The sequence below is a fragment of the Martes martes genome (genome assembly GCF_963455335.1).
Source record: "Martes martes genome assembly, chromosome: 7".
Classification (NCBI taxonomy): domain Eukaryota; kingdom Metazoa; phylum Chordata; class Mammalia; order Carnivora; family Mustelidae; genus Martes; species Martes martes.
This window is the reverse complement of record NC_137894.1, coordinates 51364001-51385156: the sequence shown is the minus strand read 5'-3', so window position 1 is coordinate 51385156 and position 21156 is coordinate 51364001. Positions and strand designations below refer to the sequence as shown.

The following is a 21156-nucleotide window of genomic DNA, read 5'->3' as shown; positions in this document are numbered from 1 at the left end:
GTAACCCCGGGCTGAATGCTCACTCCTCGGCTTTGTAGCTGTAGCCGGCTTCCCCGCTCTAATACCTGCGAGCTCTGTGGCACTCAGACACCCCCGGTCTTTCTGTGACCCCACGGCACCTGAGGTTACGCTGACTCCGCCTGGGCTTCCCCCCGGTTTAGCCTCTGGAGCAATGTCCCTCCGTGGAGCAGACTTTTAAAAGTCCCGATTTTGTGCTCCATTGTTCCACCACTTGCCGGGAGCCGGCCCCTCCCCCTGCAGTCTGTCTTCCTGTCGCTTTGGATTCACTTCTCCATAGGTCTACCTTTCAGAAAGTGATTGATTTTCTGTTTCTAGAATTGTTGCTCTTCTTCTCTTCAATTTCCCATTGGATTTGTAGGTGTTCACAATGGTTAGATAAGCGATCTAGCTAATCTCCTGCTACCCAATGTCATCTCAGCCTGCTACTTCTCCGCCATCTTGACTCCTCTCCAATATGTGGGTTTTAATACACAAGGAATTCCAGTGCTTGGAGCGTAGCTCCCACCATACAGCTTTTCCTCCCTGGCTGCCAAGCCTGCGCCCCAGAGTATTCAAACCTTTAAAACTTGAATGACTTAACAGATCCCTGAAATGTTAGGGATTATCTCTAACCTCTTTTATGTCATTTCTGTTCAAAGGTCCAATCACTATTTGCTTTCAGTGTAGTGGACTATATGATGTTGTATAGACTACCAGGACCGTTAAGTTTACTAAGGGATATATTGTGACAAAGCAGGAGAGCCAATATAGAAGTGGGTCAACAACAAATATTTCAGAGGGTGAGGGAGTGACTGATGTGGTTTTTTTCTTTAATTGTGAAAACTCTGTCACAAAGTAAAGTTGAGAGGTTTTCTTCATTGGTATTTCAGTTACTTTGTGGCATCCTTCATGTATTTGGTCCTGATATAGTTTGGAATTTCAAGATACTGGAAATACAGCACATTATATGTCAAGGATCTTCTCTAAAGGGGAGTATTTATGATGAAATACAATTTTGTCAAAAAAAATACCTATGATGAAATACTGGATCTTGATGTTATCAGATTCTTCTCTCCCTTTTCAATCTTCTAAAGACTATCATGATGTGCCTTATAGTCACTTAATGTGTTTCTCCTGGAGGTTTCTGTTACTGTGCATTATTTTTATTTTAATGGAACTAAAGCTTTGCTTTTTACCCTCAGCTAGCATCTTGAGTTACACTTACTACTGGCCATATTGTCTCATCTCTCTAGAGTCTACTCCATCACTTCAGCTCCTTTATTCTCTGAGCTATGCATTGAGTTTCTATTCCTTGTCTGAAGTGTTACTCATCCACTTAGCTCATACACATAGCAGAAGTAGTTTACATTCTGAGAGCAGAGGGAACAAACAAGTCTTCCCTGGCTTTTGGCTCTATATCTTCTACAAAAAATCACATTATGAAAAACATTTTCGGGATATGTCCACCTGCCATAGACAAAGTTCCTGTTATGGAGTTTACTTCCATCAGGGAGAACCATATTACTTAAATGAGGATGTGGGTTAGTGTGGTGATATGAATAGAGAGCCAAGATCCTTATTAATCAGATTAATGAGGATTCCTTTTCTTTTTTTTTTGAAAAATATTTTTTTATGTTTTATTTTATACTTTATACCTTTTTATATTCAAATTTTTATTTTATGCTTTATACCTTTTTATAGTCAAATTTTCTGCAACAAAATGTTTTTTTTTTTCACAATTGTCAAAGAACTATAGTAATTATTTTTCTTTTGCCCTAAGAGTAATGCATAGGAATTGAAAGATTTTAAGGAAGGGACCTGATCAAAAGCAAGTAATCTGCTCAAGAGCACATAATAATAATATAGTCTGTGCTTGGATTTGAAAAGTCTTATGACAAGCAGTGCAAAAGTTATTTTCAGATTTCTAAAATGTACTTTCATTTCCCCATTTTTCTGCAGTTAAATTTATGTCTGTCAGTTTCTCAGGGTATAGGAAAAGTCCACAGAGATCTGTAAACTGGACAGAAAAAAAAGGAGTATTTCAAATTATCATTTTAAAATACTTCCATGAAAAAAATGTATTACCAAATTATATTAAGATTTGTTTTAAACAAAATATAACATGGGATTCTACTGCTCTTAGTGTCTCAATTCCAGCTGAAATGTATTGCTAGTTACCTTGAATAGTTGACAGTAAATTAAAAAAGCATTTGTTTTAGTATTATGATGTCTCTTTTTGTTTTATTGGAACTAGAGTAATTTGGAACATTTTATGAAAAAGTTTGTTAAAGTCTATGAACTCTTGGCTTTATATTTTGTTTGTTTTTATCATTGCATGTGTGACACAAAAATGCATTAACACAGAGTGGTGCTGCTTCTGTTTTGGCAATCATCTTGACCTGCAGGGTAAAGATAACAAGCAGATTTATCTTTTCAAATGGAAAGCTCTTCAGTAGGATCTTCTCAGGAAAAGCAGACTGATGATTAAAACTTTAATACAAACTTTAAGGATTCAGTGTTACATACACTTGAATTCTCCATTTTCCCTCATTAAAGAGCACTATACAAGGTTTCCTATCACATTAAAATGAAATCCATGAATGACTGGGGAAAAACGAATGAGCAAAAACAAAACCAAACCTTTGCTATGGAAATAGTCACACTGGCTTGGAGCAGAGAGTGAAATTTTATTTTATTTTTTTTTAAGTTAGTAAATACTTCATTTGTTGTCTTAGGAGGAAAAAAAATTAAATAGTTGACAAATGATATCTACACTATGAGAATATAAATAGATGAAAGTGCTAACATTTTTTGGTACAGCCAGCTCTTGAGTTTCCTCATTACATGTCATATTTTGTGAACCACTTTTAGATGCTTCTGGCTTTTCAATATCTTCTAAGTACTTAAATGTTTCTGTATCTGTCAGAGTGCCATCAGGAGACAGAAACTACACTGGTATTTTGAACAAGGAATATTGAATATGGAGACTGAGCAACTTGTAGTAGTATGAAAAAGGGATGAAAGAGAACTCCAAATAACATTCTAGGGCTGAAGGACAGAACCAGGGAAGGAATAGGCTTTGAAGGGGGATCCCTTCCCCAAGGGTGAGTTTCAGAATTCTCTGGGGAGCTTATGAATAGGCCTCTGGACAAAGCTGGTCCCAAAATGGAGGGATGAGGAGTACGAAATGAAAGGCTGAGACTGGCAACAAAACTTGCTGGAGAGCGAGTGCCACTGGGTAGCCCATGGTAGCTGCAGTGTAGGAGAAATAAATTAAGGATACTGGAAGTGGGAAGAAAAGCCTCTCTTTTCCGTGGTGTTCATCCATCATCCTTTCATGACAAAGGTGAAAGGTTTGAGTCCAGTTCATATACCACAAAGCATGCCAATGAAGGGTGGACTTCATGTCAAGAGACAACAAATTGATAATTTATAGAGCTTCCTTGTCAAAAAATACACAAAGGAAAAAAACATGATTCTTCTGTATTAAATGGAGTATTTTATTTTCAGCAACTTACCTTCTCTTGTTACTCTTTTGATGAGAAGAAATTCAACACATTATTTTCATCACTACTCTCTTCCCTGACATGCATTAGTAGAAATTATTCTAACAGCTCTGAAATTGTGTCTAAGAAAGTAGTCAACTTTGTCAACATTCAACATATAGGACTTTGAAAATCCAGCTTGTCAAGGGATTATACCAATAATTGAAAATAAAATGTGTGTTTTTCTCTATTACGAGAAAACTTGCTGGCTTTCCAGGCATCCTTTGGAAGAACTTCACTGAAATATAAACAGCACTTCATCTTTTCTTGAATGAAAACTTGCAAAAATAGTTTGTAAGGAACATAAATCATGCCATGTGAAAAAATCCAAAGAGTTTGGGAAAATTTGAAGTTCTTTCACTCAAACATTTTCTCTTCTGTAAATATTAGCTATGAAAGTTCAGACTCCATTTCTTTTTTTTTTTTCTTACAGATTTATTTATATGAGAGAAGGGGAGAGAGAGAGAGCGCACATGTGATTAGGGAGAGGGAGAGAAGCAGACTCCAGGCTGAGCTGGATCTCAGGATTCTGAGTGATGACCTGAGCCAAAATCAAGAAACATGTAATGCTTAACCAGCTGAGCTACCCAGATGCCCCCAGACTCCTTAATACTTACTTTATTTCAGAGATTCCAGTAAAAGTTTAAGATTAATTCAGTATCATAGACAGCATATACTTTCCTCTGTTAAAGATCACTCTACAGTCAATTTTTTAACTGAAAACCAGAAATCAGTTACTAAGTATTTACTAAAGTAAATATTTACTAAATTTACTAATATTTACTAAAGTAAAATATTAATGTATATTAAATCTTATGTTTAAGTGTTTATGCTGTTGTTTGGGAAGGAGAGCTATGATGTTTATCATATTTTCAAAAGAATCTCATAGTCACAGAATGTTATGAGTGCCTGAGTAGTTAATCACTGGTCCAGTTAACCAGATTACATACTTTCTGAATTTCTTAACACATTTATTCTCATTGTTTACCATGGTTAACATAACATTTTTATAAAATACCTAACAAGAAGGATGTGTTTCATATAATCTAGCATCAAATCATCTATCATTGAAAAAATAATGAAATTAATAAGCTTTCTAATGAATTATGCCTCCCTAATACTTTGGTACTATAGGCTGATTAAAAGAAAATCATACAGTACATATAGTCTTTTATTCAAGAAGAAGGGAAATCATAAGCCTGGACCTCATTCCCTGAATAGAATAACAAGGCAGCCTGCATGGTTTAGAGTCTGGAAACATTGGTAAGATCTCTTCTTTCTGCCACTGTTTCAGATCTAAGCTGCTGACTCTCCCCTCTCACTATTGATGGAATGATATGCTAAAATTAAAAAGAAATCAATGTGTACATATTCCTGGAAGAAGTAGCTGATGTCTTTAAATTTACACTGAAGTGTAAATTACTGTTAAACTACCCTTACTGGAAGGTAAGCTTTGAGAGTAGAAAAGAGCAAAGAATATCAGGTCTTAGAAGAAGTAGAAAGCTATGGAGAGAGTAAAAATTGAGTGAATGGGAGAAAAGGAAATTCCCAAGGTTTTTTCAATATTTTACTTAATGATGCTTTATTACAGTTGGGTTCAGAAAAGATAAGATGGAATTGGGAAGATAAGTAGGCAAACAACAAAAAGCAAAACTAATGTTTTCATCCTTGGAGAGACTAATATTTATTTTTGTCTAATTACCTTTTATGAGTTGAGGAGTGTTAGGGGGGAAAGCTTAAAAACTACTAATGAATCATTGAACACTGCATCAAAAACTAATTTGGCTAATTTAAAAGATAAAAATAAAATAAAATTTGAGAAGCATCCAAAAAAGCCCTTAAAAACAATTATCAACATTAATAAATCCTCTAATGGTCCTGAGAAGTTCACGGTAGAGATCCAGAGGTCTTTCAGGATCCAGGTTGCAGTTAGATTGTATATTTATCATTGATTCATTGTCACTAAGAACTCTGTATTTTGTCTAAATGCAAATACTGTTGCGTAGCTACTTATAGCATAAACAAAAACGTCAGTGTTTTCAGAGGAAACTGAAATTATCTTAACAGATTATAGAAAGGCCATTAAGTGAAAGATTTGAAATGCAAGCTCATGATTCATTTTAAAGCATTGTTAGTTATTGGAAAACAATATGGGATAGGCATAATTGATGTTAGGGTAGGGGTTCCATAATTTTAAAATCTCCACTTAAGTCTACACACTTAAATCAGTGGAATGGCTATCTTCTGGTTGGGAAAATTCACTTTCACATTCTTAAAATTATTATTCATCTATATAGATTTTTCAGCGTACAAATTAGGAAACTGCTAGGACCAGGAAAAATGTCTAAATTTATGCCCACCAAAGAATCAGGTACTCCCTTTTTTTTTCTATCATATTCATGCTGCAACTAAAGCAGTGAAAACATTAATACTATCCACATATAGTCATTCTGTTCATTTCCAGAACAAGTAATCATGATATATTTTCCCCTATTTTTTTTATATTTAGGTTTTGCTTAGGTGGTACCTGGGAAGGGACTAGTTAATATCCATTAGATACTCTCTATATCATCTTCCTCATCACTTCCACCATTATTAAGATATGCCACAAGAACACATTGAAAATATTTATAGACAGAGTATCAGTTTGAGGAATTTGAAGGAATTGTGTCTTAATAAAGGGAATTCCTTGCTACTAGTGGAATTTCAGAGATTTTCTTGGGCCTCAGATAATAGGTCATAATCTTCCTCATGGCAGCCTTCATATCCCTGTTTCTTAGTGTGTAAATAATGGGGTTTAGAATGGGGGTGAAAACGGTGTAAAATATGGCAAGAAGTTTATCCACAGGGTAAGTGGTAAAGGGCCACACATAGATGAAGATGCAAGGTCCAAAGAACAATATTACTACAGTGATATGGGCGGCCAGTGTAGAAAAGGCCTTGGCCATTGCAGCAGAAGACTTAAACCAGACAGTGACAAGAATAATGATGTAAGAGCCAACCAAGAAAGAGAAAGTGCTTAGGGAAAGGATTCCACTATTGACTACAATTAGTATTTCAATGATGTAAGAGTCCAGGCAGGCAAGTTTGGTCACTCGAGGAAGGTCACAAAAAAAGCTGTCTACTACATTGGGTCCACAAAAAGGCAGGTTCACGGTAAATGATAACTGGCTTAATGTGTGCACCAAGCCCACAGCCCAGGAGACCATTACCAGGACAGTGCACGTCCTTCGACTCATGATGACTACATAGTGTAGGGGTTTGCATATGGCTACGTATCTGTCATATGCCATGGAGACAAGTAGTACCATCTCTCCTCCAGTAAAAAGGTGAATGAAGAATATCTGGGCAATGCAGCCACTGAAGGAGATGGTCTTATGTTCACTCAGAAAATCAGCAATCATCTTAGGGGTAGCAAAAGAAGCCTGACAGATGTCCACAAAGGAGAGATTTCCCAGGAGGAAGTACATGGGGGAGTGCAGTCTGTTATCAGAAGTTACTGTGACAATAATGAGAAGGTTTCCCAGCACAATGACCACATATAACACAGAGAAGAAAACAAAAAAGAAAAGCTGGAGCTCCTGAGAACTAGAGAGTCCCAGCAATACAAATTCAGACACCACTGAAGAATTGACCTTATCCATGGATCCAGGCTGCAGATGGTCTCTGCAACAATCCTAAAGGAGGGGAAATAGTAAGGGATCAGAATTCTGAACCACAGACTTTTAAAGTGAAGGATTCTGAGATCCCAGATATAATGTGTACTTGCTGAATAAGAAATGTTGAAGAGATTATGATAATATATGTGGAGGGTGGGAAGGAGCTTAGAACAATGTCTAAATAAATAATTTTATCTTCTCATTAGAACCCCTTGAGTTTTGGATAGTCTTAATAATCTATTACATAGTAGTAAACAGGCTTATCCATGAGCTTACTTATGATCACAAGGCTAGAGGAATGACTTAAAGCCAGCTCCACAGGCTTTGTAGATTGACAAAAATAATCTACATCTGTTGTTCTTCTGGTCATTTTCCATCATTAATTGTAATATATCCTGAAGTATAACATTCTCTTTAACTTTCCAAGTGATATATGTGGCTTAATGTTTATTATGTGATGTCAAGTCACACTGACTGTTTGACTTTAGACTACTTTTTCTGAGCTTTAAGTCCACATTTCAAAAAAGATGGGAAGTGATAAAAATGCCTACTTTACAGAAGGCTTTGAAGTTTAAAAAAGTTGATGACATTCTTCTATCAAAGTAATTCTAACATAATAGATGTTCTTAATATATTAAATATTCCCATATTAACAAAACTTTACCTTACTGCTATTGTAGGAATCCTACACAATTTAGACAATCCCTACTAAAGAGATACTGTTATATATTATTGGGGTCTATAGTCAGACAACCCAGTTTGTCAATTATTCATCTGTATAATTTCTTAAAATATATATTGTAACTTTAATTATCTAAAACTCATTTCTGCTTGATTATTTAGGAACAGTACCTAAATTTTCTTTATGCATTTTGTTTGCAGATCACATTTAGTTTTAGGCTGGAAAATTGTTCAGAGAATAGATCCTAAAAGTTCTCATCGCAAAATGAATTTTTTTCTTTTTATTTTATCTGTATAAGATGTTGGTATTAACTAAACCTATAGTGATAATTATTTCAAAATATATATAAATCAAACCATCGTGCTGTAAAATTACACAGTGATACATGTCAGTTATTTCTCAGTAAAACTGGAAAAATTATATTTATTAATTTAATTAAATTATATTTAGGCTAAATTATGCTTCCCTGCTTTACTATCATCGATGGCCTTATTCATACACCTTTATAACTGATGAAAGAACAGTTGTAGGGGTTTTTGCATAAAGAGATAAAAATGATGAGTTATAAATGTCTCATGTTCCTAAAATTATTTTTCGGGGGAACCAGAATAATCTTAATAATCCTAAAAAATAATCCGGCATCTCATTATTTTTTCCTATAAGGATGCAGCCCTGCTTTATAAGTCTAATTTAATTGAACTAGAAAAGCCTTCAAGAAGTTCTATTTTAGGAAATCATACTAGTTCTGACAATTAATTTGACCACAGTTTTAGTAAGGAACCTGAATGTGATGTAATTTTAACCCCGTCTAAGGGCACAAATATATCTTTCATTGCCTGTTTATTTCATACATGAAGCCAGTCTTCCTAAGTCCCTAGGATACACCCCCTAGTCTTTCATTTTCTCCTACCAGTTTTATTGAGTTATAACTGAAAAATAAAACAATGTGATGTTTTGATATACATATACATTGTGCAATGATTATGGTAATCAAGCTAAGTAACCTATCCATTACCTCACATAGTTTCCTTCCTACCTCCCTTCCTGCCTGCCTGCCTTCCTTTCTTCCTTCCAGCAAGAACAACTAAGATCCACTCTCTTAGCAAATTTCAAGTATATAATATGGTATTATTAGCTAGTCACCATGCTGTACACTAGATCTGCAGAACTTATTCATCTTACATCTGAAACTTTATATCCTTTGATCAACACAGCCATTCATTTAAATGGATGTTGAAGGGGAGCAGAAAATACTATCCCAAAATATATCACTTTGGCATATTGGTTATTTTGAATTAAAGTTACTTGAAAAACAGTCAAGAAGAATACTCTGAGCCTCCTTTGTTCCCCTGAAAGCGGGAGGTAAATCTCCCAGGTGAAAGGTACCCTCCCTGTACCAAGAGGGTAGAAGGCATCCTTATCACCAGATATAAAGAGTTTAGGAGTTTATAGAAGACTATATAAGCAACTATTATTATTTCTACACTAATTTAATACCTCAAGCCCAAATCCCTCTATCTTGTCAGTTCTTCACAAACTTACTGTTTCTTTGTCTAAAAGGTACAAAAATTTCCTGCTTTGGTCACTTCTTTGAGTCTCATTTTTTTTTATGGGATTCCTGTACAAACAAAATGAAATTCCTCTTTCTCTTATTAATCTGTCATATGTCAATTTAATTACTAGATTAGCTAAAGAACCTAGAAGGGAAGAAGAGAAAACTAAAAAGTTTCCACCCAGACAACGTAATTACATTCCATACAGGGAAGCCTTCAAGTACGGAATCATTTCATGTACTCATTAGAATGTTCAGAGAAACACATTTAGTCCACATTTCAGATATACTTTTTATGGACTCTGGAGTCAGAGCAAAAAATTAAGATGATTCATAAAAATTAAGTGAATTCATTAGCAATAATGAATCAGTATTTATTATAATAGATAATAATAATTGAGCAATAATTGAGAAGATTCTGAAATATACTGTAGGTTATATTATTTCCTTATCCTGTGTGTGATTCTTTTTGTTTCCCCCTTTCTAAAATAAAGTTGTTCTTCCTCAGGTTTATGGATTTGTTATGTAAAATGAACTCTACCTAATGAAAATGTTTATTGTATAGATATAATGTCTATAAATTAACAAATGAGGTAGATTTTTTAGTGAGTGATAAATAATAATTTTAAAATATGGAAAAGAAAGCTTTCCAGGCAGCATCAGTTGAGTTAGATGTTTGTGTTTATGTTGCATCAAGTGATGTGTACAACAGACCTGAGGGGAAAGTATTATTCCAGAGGTATAGAGGAGAAAACCAAGGATCAGGTAAATTTAGTAATCTCCAAGCAATTTATGTAAATTAATTGACTTTCCCCATAATATTACATGGTAAACACAGTCCCATTTTGCAGGAAGTCAGAGTAACAGAGATGATAAGTAACTTCACTGGAGTTATATACCTGGAAAGTCAGTGAACTAGAACTTGAACCCAGACCTTTAAGTTCAGGGCTAGCTCTCTCTGAGGCTACATTCTAGTTTTAGATCTGAATGATGTGAAACCCATACCATTTATACTGGGCTACACTTGAATAGTTCCTCAATATATGCTCTTGGTTCTTATCTTTCCACCAACTATGAAGTATTAGTTCTTCATTTAAGCCAGGTTTCTCAACCTGGGCACTATTGACGTTTGGGGTTGGATAATTCTTTGTTAGGGAGAAGTCTTGTGTACTGTAAAATGTTTAATAGCATGCCTGTTCTTGCCTACTAGATGCCAATAGCACTTACCTCCCTCTTGTGATAATCAAAATGTTTCTAAGACATTGCAGAGTATCAGGGGTTACCTTGACTTTAAAATCTCTAAGTTAAGCCATCTTTAGCTTGCATTTTTAGTCTCTCCCTTGTCATTTAAACTTTGCATCTACTGAAAATGGACATAGTCTGACTCATTCAAGAAATAAGCAAAAAAAACCCCAAAAAACAAAAAAACAAAAAACAAACAAAAAAAACCCCTCATAATTCTTCTACCTTCTTAAGTTGCTTTCCTACCTACTCAGACCTTACCATACTCGATTATGCCCTTTGCCATCACAATAAGGAAAACTTTTTTGATCAAAAGTTTTCAAAGACCTTGCTATGATAGGTAATTTTGTTTTAAGTGAAACAGTCCCCGGTATACCTCTTGAAATTTTTATGTTATCTATTTTAATTAATATTACTAATTATTTAATTATTTATATTATTATTCCTTCATCCACACACTGGCCCTTACGAATAGATTTCCACTGAGGACCTAGCCTAGATTTCCAGATTTGTCCCTTCCCCTTCTGCACACCTTATACTCTTTCTCTCTTATTTTATGTTCTCATTAGTCTCTCTTCTCTTTGTTCCCTCTCTTCCTTTGGGCATTCCATTCAGCACTGTGTGATGACCTCGAATTTTGCAGCACCATTTCTTACTACACTTCAGTAATCAAACATGTTTCTGACAGTTTACTGGATGTGAATATTACACAGCCATCTTATCACATCATCATCTCATCACAATTTCTCTCCTCAGGTCAGCTCTTTTTTTTCCCTTTAAACTTTTCTTCACTATTTAACTTTCCCTCTTATTCTTCCAAGTTGTAAACTTACTTTTTCCTGGATCTCATTCTCCCACTTGTAACATCTCATCCCTCCTTGAAGTAAAATAGTCAAATTTAAAGTCCTTAGAATAACAGCCAAGCATATAATTTTTTATGGTTTTAATTATACCCCTTGCTACGCTCTAGACAAAACCAGACTATTCAACATGTTATTAAGCTGGGAGACCTTTTCTATTCATTTTCTGATGCTCTTCACAGATAATCTATTCCAGTGCAAATGCCAACTCTTCTAAAAGCCTTCCTAGAGGCTTAAGTTGAAATTTCTCTTTCCTAATGCCACTGTATCACTTTGCTTATATGTAGATTATGTGTTCTCCCAAAGTAAGAGTTTTTGTGTATATCTTCTTCCCCTGCCATGTTTGGTGCTCCTTGTATTCTCATGCTTTTATGTATCTTTCATAGGATTTAGTATATAGATGCACATGGAATATTTTTCATAAATGTTTTTTAGTGTTAACTGAAGTATATTCCACTTCATATATGTCATTTATTCAACTTTTCATGTTATAATCTAACTGTGCACAGAGATCTTCCTAGTGATAGACCTCAAACTCTGCAAACCATAAGCCACTTGCATAAACTTCATTCCTACATGGAACAAGAATATTTTATCTCATTAGTGATACAGGCTAATACTTAAGTCATCAAAATCAGTGCCAGTAATCAAACCAGCAACAGCAAAGGGGATAAAATAATCCTTTAGAATCATAACATAGAGAAAATGGATTATTTGTTGTATTAAAAGTAAACCATATTTTGTTTACCAGCTATAAGGTAGTTAGAAGAAATTTTCACTCTGATTTTATAAAATTAAGTAAATTTTATCTACTTTAAATGCAGAGTAAGTAAAATAAATCATTAATGCAAAGATATACAACTACAAGCCTCTGACCTGATCTTGGTATTTAACATTCCCATGAATTTTTAAAATAGCTTTACTGCATAGTCATATGTCCACGAAGAAATATATAGCTTTGATTCGCATTTTTATTTAGTTTCCTTAGGTGGTAGGTAAGCATGTCAACATGCATTTTTTTAAGTACAGAGTTTGTCATAATCTCTAAAGGAAACTCCGCCTCTGTACATAATTTCTCACAAATTCCCTAAATCATGCTAAGACACATGGACATCCTCACCTTGGTTCACTTCCTTTGACTTCTAATACATTTTTCTCCCATTTATAGATCTTCTCTAAGGCACAGTATAATAATTGAATATGTAACTGGACACAGTCTATTTCTAATGTTTATCTTTTTCAGATATAGCCTACCTGATACAATACATGTCAGAGATGTAAATTGAATTCTTCAGTTTTTCTGTTGGGTTAATTTCTTTCAAGTAGTGATATTTATAGATGCTTTTTTCTTTTGTCAAATTGGAGTAGTACCATGGTTTTATCTAATTGATCAGTTGAAGCTTTGGATAGCTAGTAATAGATGTCCAAGTTTCATCTTCCAATGGGGATTATTATTACCTTCCACTACATATTCCTAATGGAACAAAGTAAGTAACATCCACATTATTGACAATTACAAAAAGGACCATAGGGGGAAAAAGCAGGATCATTTAACCCTTGGGCAGTGTATAGAGTAAAATATGTTCTGTGAATTCCATACAGTTGAACCAGCTACACTAAGGGAAATGTATGGGAAAGTACATTCTTCTTGTCTAGATGAGAAATGCTTTGGCTTTAATGGAAGAACATGCTGTGTCCTTACTGTTTGAACATGTGGTGGATACAGAGGAAAGGGTAATTAGAACTTAGAGGACATGGGTTCTTGTTCTCGGTTCTGTCAAAAACTAAGAATAAGTTATTGGACAAAGACTTAACTCTCTGAATCTCAGTTTACCCATGTGTAAAATGATTTTAAATATTTCAAGTATATTGAAAATAAAGGAAACTACTAATTTAATGTCTTTGTTTATGGTATTCAACTTTGTAAAATTTTAATGTTTTCCCATATTTCCTTTATTTTTGTTAGGAATAAAACACTGTGAAAGGTATTAGAATATGCTACCCCAAAATATGCCATTTTGTCATATGAATCATTTTGGGCTGAAGGCAACTGAGAAAAAGCAGATACAAGAAAAGTTCTCTACCTTCTACCTATTTGCCTAAGAGCAGGACATAAGTTTGTAACAGTGTACCCCTGTCCCCTCTCCACCAGGAAGGACAGAAGTTAATCACCAGAGACAAGTCTAGATCCTTTTCAGTCCAGAGAGGACACCAAAGGAATCAGTATAACAAAACTTACTAAAAGACTAGTGACTTTATCTTTTATTAGTTCCTCCATATATGTGCCTTTCCACAGTTTTGCTGCCCTAGGAACTCAGAGACCTTTCCTTTGTCTTGTCAGTTCTTTAAAAGTTATAGTTCTAAACTGAGGATTGATAGAGGCAGGTAGGCGGGAGATGGACTGAATGAGTGATGGGCATTAAGGAGGGCATTTGTTGTGCTGAGCATAGGTGTTGTACGTAAGTGACAAATCACTGAATTCTACTCCTAAAAACAATATTACACTAGAATTTAAATAAAAATTTGACAAAAAATAGAATGTATAGACCTTTTAAAATGCTTTTTAAGACCAAGTTCTAATGACCCTTTGAGTTACTTCTTGTGTATGTGCAATGCATATGTTAATAATTCTTGCATGATTTCTTTTATCTGTCTCTTGTTAGTTTAATGTACAGGGCCCTAGCTAATAAACCTAGAATGGGGGGAGGCAAAAATGATTTTCTCCTCTCCTACAGTTGTTAGTTGAAGTATCTTATATAGCAGCACAAACCAGTTTTTCTTAACCTGAGTTTGATATTTAACCTTCCCATGACTTTTTTTTTTATAGTTTTACTCACAAGGTTGTATCCACAAAGAAATACATAATAGCCTATATTTGCATGTTTATTTAATTCTTTTGCAACTTGCTATTTTCCACTAAATAAGTTATTTGGGACAGTTATCAATAGTCATGCATGTAGTTTTAGTTCATTTTAATGCTATACTTTTCTTATTGTATAAATACATTGCTTATCTGTCATTTTTTTGTGAATAGACACACAGCTTGTTTCCAGTTCTTGGTATTATAAACAATGTTAAAATGAACATTTGTGTGAATAAGTACATGCTAGAGGTTTTCCAGAATGTATTCCTAGCAGAATAATTGCTAAGTTGTAAAGGATACAAATTTTCAACATTACTAGATGTTTCCAAATTATCCCACAAAATGGTTTTGCACATTTGCACTTAGTTTTGTTTATCTGTATATTGCTTTTCAGCTTTGAATTCATCCTTTTTTATATGTCCCATCATGAGAATTCCTTTAAGTATTTCTCCTTTAAAGTGACCATGACATTAACCTTTCTCAGAGGAGGGACCTAAAGGCACAATATAAGATGAAGGGACTCTCCTACCAGTTCAGGCATGGGCTGGGGTCAGTGGTGTGTGAGGACATCCAGTGGAAATCCCAGACACTGACCCAAAATGCAGTCCCTCTCTGACCTTGCAGACCCCATTCTGGTGATAACCTTTCCACAGCACTCTCCAAACAGAAACCAGGGATCTCCACTCTGAAAGGCTTTTGCCCATGCCAGAACCTAGAGGCCTGTGTACACACACCCTACCAGTTACTGATTACCTGTTTCCCGGCTTGCACAATGGGTGGGACTAACATTGCCCAAGAAGTTTGAATCACCTCTCATCTGACCAAACCAGTGAACTTCTTTACTAAGCTGTGAGAGAAACCAAACTTTCTCCTTGAGTTTGAGCCCTTTAGAGATTGTCCTTCTTTGGGCATACAGAAAATATATTAATTTTTATTTATATTAATTTTTCTCCAATTAGGCACATGTTCACAGGTGTATTTTTGTGGTTATCATTGGTTTTTCTGTAGTTATTAATGAGTTCTAACTTGTTTCACAAATTAATAATACATGTAGTTTTCTTCTGTGAAATGCCTATTTTTAACAGTGGTGAAAAGTGTCAGTAATGGTTTTTCTCATTCACAGAACCCAGATGAACTTGGTTCAGTCAGAAGTATGCCCATCAAAGGACTTGAACTAGATAACATGTCTAAGGTAAATTAAGTCTCAATTCTCTCTCCTACTTGTGTTTATTTTCACTACTATGCTTTGTTTTTAGTTTCTTTTCTATTTCATTATTGCCTTTTATTAAATAGTTTTATCTTATTTTTGTTTCCTTTATTAGTTTGAAAATCATATATTTTATTTTTATTTCAGTGACTGCCCTCACAATTTTAACATACATAGCAAGTCAATATTAATATCTTTTCCCCATTCATTTAGGTAGGAAGAAGTATTTTCTATCTTGTTGAGAGTAGAATGATCTGTTTTGTCTATTACCTCTCTACTCTTCAAAATGAGGAATTTTTATTCCCCATTTCAGTTCACTGATGCATTCCTTTGTCTCTTCCTTTCTGCTGGTGAGCCCATCCACTGAATTTGGGTTGTTGTTGTTGTTTTTAATTTACATTTGGTAATCATTAATAATCAATTATACTTGATTTAGTTTACATTTTTTAAATTTCCATTGGTTCTTTTTTGTAACTTCTATTTATTTGGTAAGACTTTGTATTCTGTTCTTTGCTGAGATGTCGAATTTTTTATCATTTATTTTAAATGCATTCATAATTGCTCATTTTTAGGATAGCTTCATTAAAATCTGGATAATTCTAACACCACTATCCCCTTCTTGTTAGCATCTATTGATTTTCCTTTTTCATTCAAGTTGAGATTTTTCTACTCTGTATGATTAATGATTTTTAATTGAAATCTCAACATTATGTGTATTATATTTCAAAACACTGAACCTTTTTCAACTTTTGTTGTTTTACTTGGCTTATTTTTACATTTTCCTGACAGATGAAGACAGAGGAACACCACTTTGTTACTGTCAGGTGGGTGTAGAAGCCCTGTTTCCCAACTCTGGTTCCATCAGCACCCAAAGGAAGGTAAGGACACTTCTTGTTACTGCTGGGAGGGAAGGAGAGCTCTAGACCCTCACTAGGCCTCCAGTGATTTCCCTGGCTGGGAGGGATAGGATCGCCTATCCTATGTCACTGCTACTCATTTACACCATGGGAGGAGGTGCTGATTCCTGTCTGATAGAGATGAAAGTTCAGGTTTCATACTTGGCCTTCTCTGACACCTCCTCAGGTGTATGCAGGTGGATGGGGTCATTTGCTACATCTTGGCCAGCAGTAGGAGCCTTGGGCTACCCATTTGGCCTCTGCTGGTGTAGGTGAGGTGTGACCAAAGATTCTTTTGTGGTGTTTGGCTGAAGTAGAGAAGATGTTGTATAAAATATTTATCATGTTAGGCAGCCCCTTTCCTGGTTGTTTGGCTAGAATGAACCGGCTTTTGTTGAGGACTTTTTTGGTCTATTTTCCTTAGTGTTCCTGAGTTGTTGGTGTCTTCTCTCATGTCATGTAATTTCTTGGGTCCCTATGCAGTTTGCCTTTCTTCTCTCCAACTTTCAGAGTGTTACTGTGTTTGTCTTATATATAAATCAGTTTATATCAATCAGTGATTGTAATTATATTTAACAGGAAGAACATGGAAAACTATGTTTACACCCCTTCCCAAGAACAGAATCACTGGCTTTTCTTTTATGATAGCAATATTTCTCCTTTTATATTTGTTTTGTATGGTTAGTCATTTTGAATATATTTGCTTCATAATGTGCATCCAATAGATTTATTACTGATTTGAGAGGAGAGTGAGAAGTTAGTCTGCTGTTTGCTCAACTGACTGCCATCATTGTAGATAGTCTCTGTGTGTGTTTGTGAATTTGACTCAATTCACTCAAGTTCAGCTGAACTTCATGTATCTAAACCTGTGTGGCCAGTTTCAAGGAAGCAGCCATTCATAAAGGCTTTTGGTCTGTGCTTTTTTAAATGACCCCCAAATTTCAATGACCCATTGGGTTCCCAATAGCTAATATTGATTTTTTAGGTTAAAGCTCTTCTGACTGTGCAGAGATTATACATACAGACCCAAACTCCTATTTCCAAAAGGAATTAATTTTTCTATCCATAAGTTAGACCAACGAGGATAATTTGGTCTTTTCCTTGTGCTTTTTATTATCCTCTTCTTTTTTTTTTTGAGATTTTTATTATTTATTTATTTGACAGACAGAGATCACAAGTAGGCAGAGTGGCAGGCAGAGAGAGAGAGAGGAGGAAGCAGGCTCCCTGCTGAGAAGAGAGCCCGATGCAGGACTCGATCCCAGGGTCCCGGGATCATGACCTGAGCCGAAGGCAGAGGCTTTAACCCACTGAGCCACCCAGGTGCCCCTGTAGTATCCTCTTCTTTTAAGAGTCCTGGATTGAAAAGATCCAATTCTACCTCATGCTCTTGCAAGATAATATTTTCCAATAATGGCCAAGTGCACTGCCCATCATTTTCATGACCTGCAAACACTTTCCACCAATTTTCTTCTCTCAAAGCATCTGTTTGAGATGCCATGAGGTCATTTATTTATTTTAAAGAATGTGTCTAGAATTCATAAGTATTTTTGTAATTGTTTGAGAATTACCTAAATTTCAGTATTTTCAGTAGTAGAGGTGTGATCTTATTTTTCTAATCTGCAGATATTTTGTGAGAATCAAATGAGATGATATAATGGTGCAATTTACATGTTACATTATGATCATTAAGTATGTTTGGCTTTCTCATTATCATCATCACCACCATCATATGACACAGTCCTATATTTATTTTTTTTAATTCTATGTTTCACAAAGGAATCAGCAGAGCATTGTGGAGTGGTAAAATCATGAAAGGAAAAATGAGTCAAAAATTGTTTAAAGCATACTTGGTACTAAATCTTATCCCACACTGCTGTTTCTTCTACACACTCTGTTTCAAAAACACAGTTTGTCTTCAGGGAACGGCTTTCTTTCAAATATTAGAAGTCAGAAATTGAGGGGGTTTTGTATCATTTCTTCTATTTGCTGATTATGATTGTGCTCGACTCACTTGTGTGATGCATGACTCTCGGTATTCTAAAGTTGATTGGTGAAAGAGGGGTTAGACTATAAGAATTAAATATTAAATTTAAGAATGATAATATAGTCTTCCTTTAAAAAGCCAAGATAATTCTCTGTTTTTAGAGAGCTTTGGAAAAATGTATTCTGAATTATGTTTTGTTGGTTGGTATGGATTAGAGAGCATGAATGATGTAGAGATAGGTGAGACTATATAGAGCAGTGTTGATGAAAACTGTCTACTTACATAGGGAGGATATCCATTTTTATGTGTAGTCATTGAACTTTGAATGTCAATTCTAAACTTTAATACACTGATATAGAAAAACACCGTGGCCTCAAGTTTTAGTATTTGTAGCATGGTTAGTGTAAATTTATGAATCTAACTTGGTTTCTGAGTTTGGATGATGAGTTCTACAACATAATCTGTTTGCTCTTTGGTCCCTATGTTTGGATACTTTGTCGTGAGAGTTCACATTGCAAAAATACCATCCATGCATACAAAAAAAAAAAAAAAAGTCCTAATCTATTTAGTTTCTTAGTTCAGATGGCAATAGTTTGAATAGCAAAGAATAGAAATACAGTGTTTGTATACATTTATAAACGAGAGAGAGAGAGAGAGAGAGAGAGAATGAGATATATAACAAGAAATGGTAAAAGCATGGTAAAATTTATGATAATACCTGCCTCTCATTTGTGATACCAGGTAAATGACGACTGGGGAATAACTACAAATCAGTCACTATCCTGAAACTTTAAAATGATTTAAATATTTTACATTACTTTAGTATTTTGTACATTTTTATATTAAGTTGATTGGGAAAAGCATGGATTTGACAGACACATTTTATAATTAAAAGACATTATAAATAATTTTAGTCTGAAATAAAAATTATTTCATAAGTAAAAAATAGGAAGTCCAATTCTCTTATCTAAAATTGTTTACTATTAGAAAATACTAGAAAGAGAAAGAAAATGGATGCTATGATATTTCAGAACAGTAGTTGACAGAGTAAGGTACACTAACCTGGCTTTTATTATAGGTGTTATTTATCACAAGGAATAGCTGGGAGACTTTCAGAAACACACTTGTCGACTCCTTAGCTTCTGCATTGCTGATATCACCTCCTTGTTTCTTAAGGTGTAGATCATGGGGTTTAAAAGAGGGGTAAAAACAGTATAAAATATGGAAAGAACCTTATCCACTGGGAGACTGCTAAAAGGCCAGGCATAAATAAAGATGCAGGGTGCAAAGAAAAGGGTCACCACAGTGATATGGGCAGTCAGGGTGGCCCTTGCCTTGGCCATGCCTGCTGAGGAATGCCGCCGCACGGTAACCAGGATGACTGTGTAGGAGATCAGCAAGAGCACAAAGGAGCTCATGGCCATTAGACCACTGTCTGAAAGCATCAGTACCTCAAGAGTAAAGGTGTTGGTGCAGGCAAGTTTGATAACCAGGGGAAGATCACAGAAAAAACTGTCCACTTTATTGGGGCCACAAAATGGAAGGTTTACTGTGAAGATTAACTGACTCACTGAATGGAAAACTCCAATGAGCCAGGAGCCCACCACAAGGCTTGTGCACTTGCGCAGACTCATAATGGACGCATAGTACAGGGGTCGACATATGGCGACATATCTATCATATGCCATGGCCACAAGGAGCATCATTTCACCACCAGCAAATACATGCAGAAAGAATATCTGGGTCATGCAGCCCTCAAAAGAGATGGTCTTGTGCTCCATAAGGAAATCAATAATCATTTTGGGTGTGGCAAAGGTGGAGAGACACACATCAATGAAGGAGAGGTTACTAAGTAGGAAGTACATGGGTGTGTGTAGTGCAGGTTCGGAGATGACAGTGAGCACAATGAGGAGGTTCCCCACCACAATGGAGAAATAGAAAAGTGTAAAAAACACAAAATAGAAAAGTTGTAGCTCTTGAGAACCCGAAAGACCGTGCAATATAAATTCAGTCACTCCTGATTTATTTCCTTGGTCCATGATTTCAAACATCTGAGATGGGATCAGAAATGTTCCTGTCAAGTGAAATGGAGAAAACATCATCATATTGTGCCAGTGAATGAGCAAAGCTAAGCCTGGGCTATCAGATTCCAGTCAGCATGCTTATCTATTTAGATCCTCATAAGCACACAGATAAACGTTATATGCAGTCATTTATTTTGTAATGACTCTCTAACCTTGGCTTTCATCTCTGAATCCCAATCTGATAGTCACATTTTAAAACATAAGTTTACATGTCACTTCCATGACTAAAGGCATACTGATAATAGTGTCCTCTCCCTTCCATAGCTTCCATCTCATTTTAAATCACTCCCTATAGGTAATAAAATCAATGTATTTCTGTTTTTCCCTCCTGTTTGTATTTTTGAAAAAATAAACATGTACTTATTAAATAAATAAATCAATAAGTAAAATTCCTGATAAATGGGAAACTTACAGTCTGAGTCATACGGACAGGTTTCAAATGCTATTTCTTATGATTCCTAGTGATATGACCTTGGGGAAGTTAATTAAACTCTCTGTGCTTTAGTTTTTGCCTCTGTGAATTAGGAGAAATAATAGTATATGCCTCAAAGGATTATTGTAAGGATGAAGAAGACTACAATA

At 35.2% G+C, this 21156-nt stretch overlaps 2 protein-coding genes across 2 annotated transcripts; both read right to left on the bottom strand.

The window, feature by feature from the left end:
* Positions 1–6217: 6217 nt before the first annotated feature.
* On the bottom strand, positions 6218–7189 carry LOC308346781 (olfactory receptor 4K5; the record flags this gene model as incomplete). The annotated part of the gene is made up of 1 exon (XM_080809823.1): positions 6218–7189. One exon carries the CDS (start codon positions 7187–7189, stop codon positions 6218–6220), a length of 972 nt encoding a protein of 323 aa, XP_080665949.1.
* Positions 7190–19602: 12413 nt separating this feature from the next.
* LOC308346632 (olfactory receptor 4K15-like) lies at positions 19603–20529 on the bottom strand (the record flags this gene model as incomplete). Its single annotated transcript, XM_080809695.1, has 1 exon — positions 19603–20529. The coding sequence occupies one exon, from the start codon at positions 20527–20529 to the stop codon at positions 19603–19605; it is 927 nt and encodes a 308-aa protein (XP_080665821.1).
* Between the last annotated feature and the right edge of the window lie 627 nt (positions 20530–21156).